This window comes from Geotrypetes seraphini, chromosome 13, assembly GCF_902459505.1.
Source record: "Geotrypetes seraphini chromosome 13, aGeoSer1.1, whole genome shotgun sequence".
NCBI classification, from domain to species: Eukaryota; Metazoa; Chordata; class Amphibia; order Gymnophiona; family Dermophiidae; genus Geotrypetes; species Geotrypetes seraphini.
Window position 1 is genome coordinate 64,255,668 of NC_047096.1, and position 10,161 is coordinate 64,265,828.

At 44.2% G+C, this 10,161-nt stretch overlaps 1 protein-coding gene across 1 annotated transcript; it reads right to left on the bottom strand.

The window, feature by feature from the left end:
- Positions 1-643: 643 nt before the first annotated feature.
- On the bottom strand, positions 644-6,674 carry MIEN1 (migration and invasion enhancer 1). The gene is made up of 4 exons (XM_033917311.1): positions 6,526-6,674; positions 4,951-5,048; positions 1,976-2,052; positions 644-1,599 (listed from the first exon to the last, which is right to left on the bottom strand). The coding sequence occupies exons 1-4, from the start codon at positions 6,564-6,566 to the stop codon at positions 1,516-1,518; spliced, it is 300 nt and encodes a 99-aa protein (XP_033773202.1). The 5' UTR covers positions 6,567-6,674; the 3' UTR covers positions 644-1,515.
- Positions 6,675-10,161: the final 3,487 nt, after the last annotated feature.

The window sequence follows — 10,161 nt, forward strand, 5'->3', positions numbered from 1 at the left end:
CCTCTCATGGCAAGAGGCACATCCTATAGGTAGTCAGTAGAGAATGACACGGTGACAAAATTCATCACCGTTCCCATCCCTGCGGATAACTGCGGGAAACCATCTTCATGTCATTCTTTAAAGAGAGAGGGAAGAATCAGAGTATGAATGGCCACAACCACTGACCCACAAGCTTTGCTTTGAAGAATGCTGGTGTAGAAGGACTGAGGTTGAAATAGACACTAGAAAATGACATGGGATTATTTCCCACGGTTATCCTTGGGGACGGGAACGGTGATGAATTTTGTCACCATGTCATTCTCTAGTAGTCAGCCGGCACCAGTGCTTCTCCTGCTATCTGCACCTCTCCAGAACCTCACCACCGGCGGCAATAGGAGTCTCAGGGCCGCGGATGTCTACGTGATGATGTCACATATGCGCATGATGTCAACATGCACAAACTTCCAGATGCCCTCCAGCCGCAGCCCCATGTTTAGTGTGCCATGGCACACTGTTCTAGGCACATCACGTAGGATGTGCCCCATTCTATACCTTGCCCAAGTTCCTCCAAACTTCCTTAAGTGACACCTGTGGCTGGAGACCCGACATGTGTCAGACCCCAGACCAGGAGGGCAGCTGCCAATAACCAAGGAACAAACCCAGATACAGAACTGCAAAAAAAACTTTATTTTGGGCGACATCTCCATACACAATGCCAAAGATCAGAGTCAGAAGGAAAGTCCTAAGGGTGATAACATTTTGATTCCAGAGGTGCCACACCCTTTATGCACTGCGATTCAAGCACCTAACCCAAGAAAGTAGCCTCAACATTCCTAGAGCTCTGCCAACCTATACGCACTGGCCCCCATTCATTCACCTGCAGCAGCAGTCAGTTGCCTCGCTGACTAAATCATGATTCACATTTAAATTAGAAATGTATCTTATGTTTAGTAAAAGTGTGGCTGGGTACAAGGGGAAGAGGATGAGGCTGGAGAAAAAGTAACTCAAAGTGGAGCTCCCCTGCAGTACAGAGTAACCTCCATGCTGAAAAGTAAGACTACACCATCGTGAGCTTATTAGTACCCAGAGAAAAACGCTACTTCTGTGGCCAAGTGACTTCCTGTTAATTATTCAAACTATTTGCATGCAAGGTTTAACACTTGGACAGAATTCAACAGCATATTTTCCTTAGCTAACAAATCCTCAACCAAGCTAATTTTCCAAATGTTCCATGACGAGTGAAAGCAGAGCAAGAGAAGTGCCTCGGTAAAAGGATCAGTCACATTTCTCCAAGGGGAGAGCAGAGATGGCTCAGTTTTTCACACTTGCCCTGCTGTTGTGTAGTCCTTCATGTGTCGCCCTGTCTGGCTTTAAGGCTATTTTTATACCAAAGTTAGAAAATCAGCACTACTCAGGTTTCACAAGCTATGGAAAACACTTCTGCTCCCACAGACAGGCACAACGGGAGAAGGATACTAACTGTGGCATAGAAATAGCTTTAATACAAGAGCAGGACTAAATAGAAGCCCGGGCTGGCTACAGGATGGCACAGGGAGCACGGGAGTCTGTAATTTTCTCCAGCGGCTGTCCATCGATGGCTTTTCCGATAGCCAACATAACCTGTAGGAAGATAAAACAGCCTTATCAGTCACTTCACACTGAGCTGCAAGGAAATTTTGCTTCAGTGTGTCTTTTCTGTGGCCTATCTGATCATGTCAAATTTCATCTACAATCATGACAACCTCTAGAACCACTTGTAGGCAGAAGGGATGCAAAGTCTGCTTGCCTGCACACTGAAACAGCAAGGACTGAATTAAAATAGAAAAACATGCAGCGGCATTCTGAAATGTATAATAGTTTTTCTCCAATGCCTAAACCCCCCCAGTCTCCCCCCCAACTGACCTGCTCTCATTCTGTGGTAATCCCCTACCAGACAGTATGAAATTAGGCTCCTGCTGCTACTCACATTGCCCAAGAAGGGATGAAACATACTTACATCTTTCTCTAAAGGGAATCCACCAACTTCTAGTTTGGAGAATACTAGCTGCCCGTTGATTTCAATTTCAAAGGCCCCTAAAAAAAAGGATGCAGATCATAATAAGCTGCAGTCTCTACAGATTTTCAGGTATATTTCTATGCTCCAAGCAGAACGTTATAGTTTAGGATGTTTTGCTTCATCTCACACAGTGACTTTACTTTAATATATCCATTGAGATTGGTCTGCAATTATAGAATACATTAGTGCTGTCAGCAGGATTAAAAGGAAGGGGAAGGCTCGTTTAAAAATTACTCTAAGAACAGTTGTTTTCAAGCAGTATTTTCCTGTTTGCAAGGCCATACACTTGTTAGCAGTACCATGGGCAAAATCATAGAAGGCTTGCTGCTAGTCCCAAAAAGCAGTTTCCTCTAAGCTGAGCAGGAGTCCTCCAACTGCATTACTATCAGTAAGGAGTTCAATATTCTGATTTTAATAACTATGGGCAGATAGGTGCTCGAGCAATGTTCTCCAACTGCCAGTCTGCAAAAATTAGCGTCCCCCTGCATGCACTCGTCTATCTACCTTCCAGCTTGGCTGCTCCTTATCTTCAGCATCTGCTGCACTTATTTGCTGAGACAGCGCACAGTGGCTCTTGCACTCTGCATGTGGCTGACCCGGAACTAGAACCGGGTCAGCAGCATGCAAAAGCCGATGTGCGCTGTCCCAGCAAACAACTGCAGCTAGCGCTGCCGGAAGATGGACACATGCTTGCAGGGGATACTGATCCAGCTTCGGCAGAGGGGGGCATGCCCAGGTGGACAACCCTGAACAAGGGATAACATGGGACAAAGGGAGAAAGGGGGGGGGAGCGCGTTGGAACATGGGAGAGGCATGAACTCGAAATACAGAAGGAAGGAAGGAGGCATGAATTTGGAACACAAGGGAGGGGATAGAAAGGGAGAATTGTGGGGGATGAGTATGTAAGTGAGAGGGAAAGATGGGGAAAGTAAGAAAGGAAAATTGTTGGGCAGAGAGAAAGGAGTGAGGTCGAGATACATGGGGAAGAGAAGGATGAGGGAAAAATGTTGGATATTGATGGTGGAGAGGGAACAGAGAGACAGATTGAAGGGGATGCAAGGGGAAGGAATGTTGGACATAGTGATGGAGGGAGAGGTGTGACATGGTGCTGGAGAGGAGCGACAGAAGGGGAAATGTTGGGCATGGGGCTGGTGGGCAATCGTGAAAAATGTTGCACATGATCTGGGGGATGAGAGAGGGAAAAATGTTGGATATGGCAGGAGAGGGAATGGGAGATATGCACCATGGATCTCTCTTTCTCCACTCCCTGTACACGGGATGGAGATGGGGACCGAGTTCACAGGGACAGGATAGCAAAACGGGCAGAAAAAGGGTTTTTTTTTAGTTCAGTCTTAGTAGTTTGCTGGTCCACAAAATAATTCTTTTATTTCCACTGGTCCAAAGGTTGAAGTTTGAAGAACACTGCCCTAAAGTCCTGCTGGACTTGCCTGGCTTTCACTATTGAAAATGTGAAAGTGAAAAAGCAGCCCCCACTGGAAGTACTGTAGGTGGAGGACTCTGCTCAGGGTTCTGTCTTAGGACCTCTTCTCGCTACACCTCTTTCCTCGGTGCCCTGATCTCCTCCCATGGCTTCCAGTATCACCTATATGCTGACGACGCCCAGATCTACCTCTCTACATCTGAGATTTCGCCTAAAGTCCAAGAAAAACTCTGCCTTTTTGGCTGACATTGCTGCCTGGATTTGCTATTGTCATCTGAAACTAAATATGTCCAAGACTGAGCTGCTCTTCTTTCCTCCTATAACCTCTGCTCCTCCTTTCTCCATCTCAGTAAATAATACTGAGATTGTTCTAGTCTCCTCTGCTCACAATCTTGGAGTCATCTTCAATTCTGACCTAATTTTCTGCGCACATCCAACAAGCTGCTAAAACATGTCGCTTCTCTCTCTTCAATATCACCAAAATTCGCCTCTTCCTCTCTGAGCACACTACCCGGACCCTTGTCCACGCTCTCGTAACCTAATGCTTAAGATTACTGCAATCTACTTCTAACTGTCTCCCGCAGTGTCACCTTTCGCCCTTGCAATCTGTGCAAAACTCTGCTGCACGACTCATCTACCAACCTCGCTACGCTCATGTCACCCCTTTCCTTAAGTCACTTTACTGGCCATTGCATACAGTTCAAGCTCCTATTGCTGACCTACAATTGTGCTCATTCTGCTGCCCCTCAATATCTCTCCTTATACACCTCCCAGAGAACTCTGTTCCTCAGATAAGCCACTCTTAGCTTTACCCTTCTCCTCCACTGCCAATTCCAGATTTCGTTCCTTTCAATCTAGCTGGAATAAATTACCTGAGTTTGTCTATTAAGCCCCTTCCCTTGTTTAAAAGCAGACTGAAAACCCACCTTTTTGATATAGCCTTCAATCCTTAACCCTACTCTGCCCTCCAACCCAGGAAGCTGATTAACCATTCCCCTTAACTATATCCATGCCATCCTGTCTTGGCTGTTTAGATTGTAAGTTCTTATGAGCAGGGACTGTCTTGTTCTTTGTGACTCTGTACAGCTATGCGTACGTCTGGTAGTGCTATAGAAATAATAGTAGTATCACAAACTGTGTGTTGCGAGGCACCAGCTGATTGCCTACAGGCTGTGCCTCTCGCACATGCGTCGATGTCCGTGCACTTCCGAATGCCCTTGAGCCACGGCCACCATGTTTAGTGTACCATGGTTTTGCAAAGTTTGCGAGACACTGGCTTAAGAGGGAACAGTGCCAAACAGCCTTTGCATAAAGGCAGAAAAAAGGTTGAATACTTAAAAAAAAAAAAAGACATTTTGACCTAAGAATTCTTAGCTCCTCTCCACAGAAAAGTGAAGCCCAATAAAAGGCTGCCTTTCCATATGCTTATGCTATCTGCAGTACAATTCTGATTTACAAGTGCCTGAAGACTCACCTGTTGGTCCAGGTCGGGAACCTACGGAAATATTGGGGTGATGTTCTTTGATGACACTAACCAGTTCCTGATAGTGAGCCTCAAAGCCACAGTGTTCACTGAAGGACAGAGAAAAGGCCAATGAGAAACACACAGCCGCCTTACTGGCAAGTCCACTACATTGTAAGGTCCTGGGGAGGGGGCTAATCCAGTAATACCATAGCTTTAGGGGCTCTGCCACAAAATTTCCAAGACCTTCTTATAGCTCCCAATTTTATACTCAGAATCTTAGAACAGATAAGGACTGACCTGTTTTATGTTTAGTGCAATGCTACAGCCCCCGCCAATATCAGGCTTTCCCATATTTTGTAACAGACTTCAATACAGCAAATGAATTCTGGGATTAACTATACAAGATATCCCATCAAAACAGGTCGTCCAGACATCACATGGCATTCTCTGCATCCAATAAATCACAAACATACAACACCAAATCTAAAGTGTTTGATTCCAGATGACCTGCTATCATCCTAAAATGTCCCCATCACCTTCTCTCTGCAAATTCCCCACAATGTCTCTACACAAAGGGTATTGAAATCACTAAATTAATAGCCTTAATAAAGATTCTGCTGAGTAATGGCAATAGTCAATATATTAAAAATATCAATACCACACTCCTATATCTTTCTGTTCTTAATATCACTTATTGCAATAAGTGATATTAAGAATAGTAAGATTTAGGAGAGTGTGGTATTGATATTTTTTATATATCTACACAAAGAGTGGCATGGGTGTGGTCACATCTGTTTTTGCCACAAGTCAGTGGTATTGAACTTCTAATCTTCCCCTTACCATATAAAATAAATTTACGAGACCAGGGGTGGCAGGGATTTAACTGCCCTCAGTCAAATGGTCAACTTAAGTTTAACACAATAGGGGCAGGTATAGGGTGCGGGGATGGGGGGAGGGGGTGTAAGGGACAGAAGTGCAGCTAGGTGCTGGTGGGGGAGGAAAGGTATTGTGTGAGTGAGGGGTGAAGAAAAGCAGATCCTGGGTGCGCTAGAGAGGATCTTAGATGCTGCGTATGGGAGGAAAGCAGATTTCAGATATCCGGGTGGGGTGGGAAGCAGGACAGATCTCAGGTACAGGGTGGAGGAGGAGGGAGACAGCACATCTCAGGTACTAGAAGATGGGAAGGGCACGATAACAGATCTCAGGTGCCTTGTACGTTGGGGAGAGTAGATCTCGGGTGCTGTTAAGTATGAGATGGAGATATAGGATCTTAGATCAGGGGGTGTCAAAGTCCCTCCTCGAGGGCCGCAATCCACTCGGGTTTTCAGGATTTCCCCAATGAATATGCATGAGGTCTGTTTGCATGCACTGCTTTCATGGTATGCTAATAGATCTCACGCAAATTCATTGGGGAAATCCTGAAAACCCGACTGGATTGCGGCCCTCGAGGAGGGACTGTGACACCCCTGTCTTAGATGCTGGGAGGGGAGCAGATCGGAAGTACTAGGTGGCGTCTCAAGTGCTGACGGCAGCGCTCCCTAACTCGATACACTCAGGGCCAGGGCGGAGGTTTCCATCTCTCACCAGTACTCTACCACGATCTCGACGCAATTGCCCGCATCCATCTCTGCGCAGTCAGCTGACTAAATCACGTGTGTAGAAGGCAGGGCCACCTGGCGTTCCATTTATATAATCCAACAGTCCACTTCCGGCCCGGAGCGTCATTTCCTTCTACGGGGTCTTTCACTTCCGCCCCGCAGAGTAATAGAGGGGCGAAAAATAATCTTAGACGTCTCGGAATAGGGACCCAAACGAGAGCGGAATTTGGAACAGATTTATTTCTCCTCCTTTTAATCTCTTTCCCATTTTTTTTTTGAAGGGAGCTTTAAAGAAGGACGAGTGGCGGAGTAGCCCAATGAATCGAGTAATATAGCCTGAGTCCCCAAGAAATGGATTTCGATTTCCACTGCAGCCCCTAATGATTCTTGGCAAGCCACTTGCTTAACCTTCCATTGTCCAGAGAGGCCAAATTACCCAGTTCCTGGCAAGAGATTTAGCAACAGTCCTGGTTTTGAATATCCCAAAGCAGTGTGGGATCTGAAGCACCTGAACCTGCCCATTGAAATCAATGCATGCCACAAGTCCCATAATGCAACAGGATGGAGATGGTCAGAAATCCAAGACTGGCCCAGAATCTCTAGCCTGGAACTGGGTAACTTGGTATCTATGCATTATGCCAGGTACAAAATAAGTATATGATGTACAGAATATCATATGCAAACAAACTTTGTAACCTTCTCTGCCTCCCAAGTGTCAGGTGTGCTGGGAGATGGGTCATTCATTGCGGACATGAATTGATAGAGAGAGATGGAGATGATCAGCCTCCATGATAGTCCAGGATAAGTAACAGAAATGGCTGGAGGCACAAATATAAATACAATAATAATCGGAGAAGGGAGCTGAAACTCTTGGCGAACTGGGCACAGATGCCTTGGCCTCAAAATTCCAGTATAAAACTGAAAATGTGGAGTAGCCTGACCAAGGAAGCTTTATTTCTGGGAATTATTTCATACACCAATATTCATATGCATAGGAAATAGATTATGAGACGATAATTAGAGAAAAAATTAAAAAAAAAGGATTTTATGACCTAAAAAAGAAAGCATTAGAATCCATCTTTAGAGAGTGACCAAAACTGAATCTGCTGCTGAAATTTACTGCTCGGTTTCAGCTGAAGCCGAAACTGAAATTGGTTCAAAAGAATAGCTGGCCCAGAATGACAAAGGAGGTTGACCCAATGTGCAACCATGTACTACTTATTTCTCTTGTAGTGCAATTGGGAAAGGTGGGGAAGGCTGGAGATGGTGTCCTGTGGAGGAAGCTGGAGAAAGCTGTAGAGTGGGGGAGGGTTATGTTGAATGGCAGAATAGGTGAACAGAGATGGATAGGGGGCCTCGGAGGTATTCTCCCTGTTCACCCTGGAGAAGGGGTAGAGAATGGTTGGGGCTGAACTTACCAGGGGAAGGGATATAAGCTAAGAGAGAGATGGAACATGAGGAGGGAAACAGTCAGTGTTATTCTTCAAAAGTAATTACTGTAATTACAATTCCTAGTTACTTCTCAGCTTAAAGTTATTACTTACAGTAATCAAATTACTCATTTATGAAAGTAATTGATTACTGATTACAGTTACCTGCTTGGAATAAATAATTGCTATTCCTTTACCAACAGCACAGCTAAGAATATTAATGGTAAAAGCCTTGTGACAGTGGCATAGTAAGGAGGGCATGGGGGGCAGTCCGCCCTGGGCACAGTCTTCCTAAAGACATGGCACCCCTCCTCTCTGCCCCCTCCCCTGCTCCTCTCCTTTCCATGTGCACATGCCCTGTTCTTTTTAACATTTTTGTAAGTGATATTGCTGAAGGGCTGTCAGGTAAGATTTGCCTCTTTGCGGATAATACCAAAATCTGCAATACAGTAGACACCCCGGATGGTGTGAATAACATGAAGAAAGACCTAACAAAGCTTGACGAATGGTCTGAAATTTGGCAGCTAAAATTTTATGCTAAGAAATGCAAGGTCATGCAATTGGGCTGCGAAAACCTGTGGGAACGGTAAGATTTAGGGGGTGAATAACTTATGTGCACGACAGAAGAGTATGACTTGGATGTGATTGTTTGTGATGATCTTAAGGTGGCCAAACAGGTTGAAAAGGTGACGGCAAAAGCTAGAAGGATTCTAGGTTGCATAGGGAGAGGGTATGGCCAGTAGGAAAAAGGAGGTATAGATGATCCTGTAAAAGACTTTGGTGAGACTTCATTTAGAATGTTGTGTATAATTCTGGAGGCTACACCTTCAAAAAGATATAAAAAGGATGGAATCGGTCCAGAGGAAGGCTACTAAAATGGTGTGTGGCCTTCATCATAAGGTGTATGGGGACAGACATAAATATCTCAATCTGTATACTTTGGAGGAAATGTGGGAGAGGGGAGATATGATAGAGATGTTTAGAGTTCAAAGGTTTTTATTAGTTTTCCAAAAACACAATACAAAGGAAAACAAAACAGAAATGTAATTACAAGGTACATGGTCCAGGTACACAGTACAAATAACGTTGAAGTCATGAGTCAAGCAAGCAGCTATGAAAGCATATAAAAATATTATATACTACCCAATAATAATAGTACAATACAAGCAGGTCATTGTTTCACAAGAAATATATATACATAATAAACTGAACCAATTCAAATTTATAAATTCGCACAGTAATGATGTATAGGAGACCAAACATATTTATATTTGCAAAGGGCATTCCTTTTTTCAGCTATCACCTGTTCATATTTACCATGAAGGCACACAGTGTTCCACCAAGCATGGTATTTGACAGTATCTAGATTTTTCCAACAAAAGAGAACATTTTGAATTGCTAAAGACATCATAACAGTCAGAAGGTGACCTTTGTGTTTATCTATAGGTAAGGTCAGGCCATGTGACATTAGAATCAGAATTCTGATATTAATTGGTTCAGAAATATCTAATATAGTGCATATAGTATCCCATACCTTATTCCAGTAAATAACAAGGTGTTTACAGTTGAATACCAAATGCTCCAAAGAGCCATCCATACTGTCGCAAGACCAACATTTAGGTGAAGAGGAGGGGTCTATTCTGTGAGATAACATGGGAGTCCAGACAGCACGATGCAGCAGGAAGAAAATAGACTGTAGTACCGAAGCGGATCTGATGGATTTATGTATGGTTAGCCATATAGTATTCCAGTCTATGGCGTCAGAAGGTAAGTTCAACACATGCTGCCATTTTATTTCAGAGGACAGAGGAACATTAGCAGAGGCTGGCAAGGGTGGACACTGGACATGTATGCCAGGGTTTTCCAGGCCAACATTACTGGTGCCAACCTTTGATATGAATTGCACCTCCGTGAGCAATTTGTGGTGCCTAACACCACTTCTGGCGTTAGCCATGCCTAAGGAGGCTTAAGTTCCTCATTGGTCTGGTTTTTTTCTTTTATCAAGTACTTTTCAAAAATATTATTACAGTATGGGGCTCATAATCAAAACTTAAACATGTCTAAAAACCCACTCAAGTCAGCACTTGGACGACCTAAAAAATAGGTCATCCAAGTGCTGATAAACCCAGTGTCGCGGGACTTTTTAGGCCTCTGAATTCTGCTGTGCGCCCAGAGCTAAAATGGATGTATCT

What these genes read in the sequence shown, in the direction of transcription:
- MIEN1 (XM_033917311.1), bottom strand. Translation starts at nt 6,566, where the DNA reads ATGGATGCGGGCAATTGCGTCGAGATCGTGGTAGAGTACTG. An exon ending in GAGATCGTGGTAGAGTACTG is followed by an intron (nt 5,049 to 6,525) that starts GTGAGAGATGGA and finishes TCTGTCCTTCAG; the next exon opens with TGAACACTGTGGCTTTGAGG. An exon ending in GATTCCCTTTAGAGAAAGAT is followed by an intron (nt 1,600 to 1,975) that starts GTAAGTATGTTT and finishes ATCTTCCTACAG; the next exon opens with GTTATGTTGGCTATCGGAAA.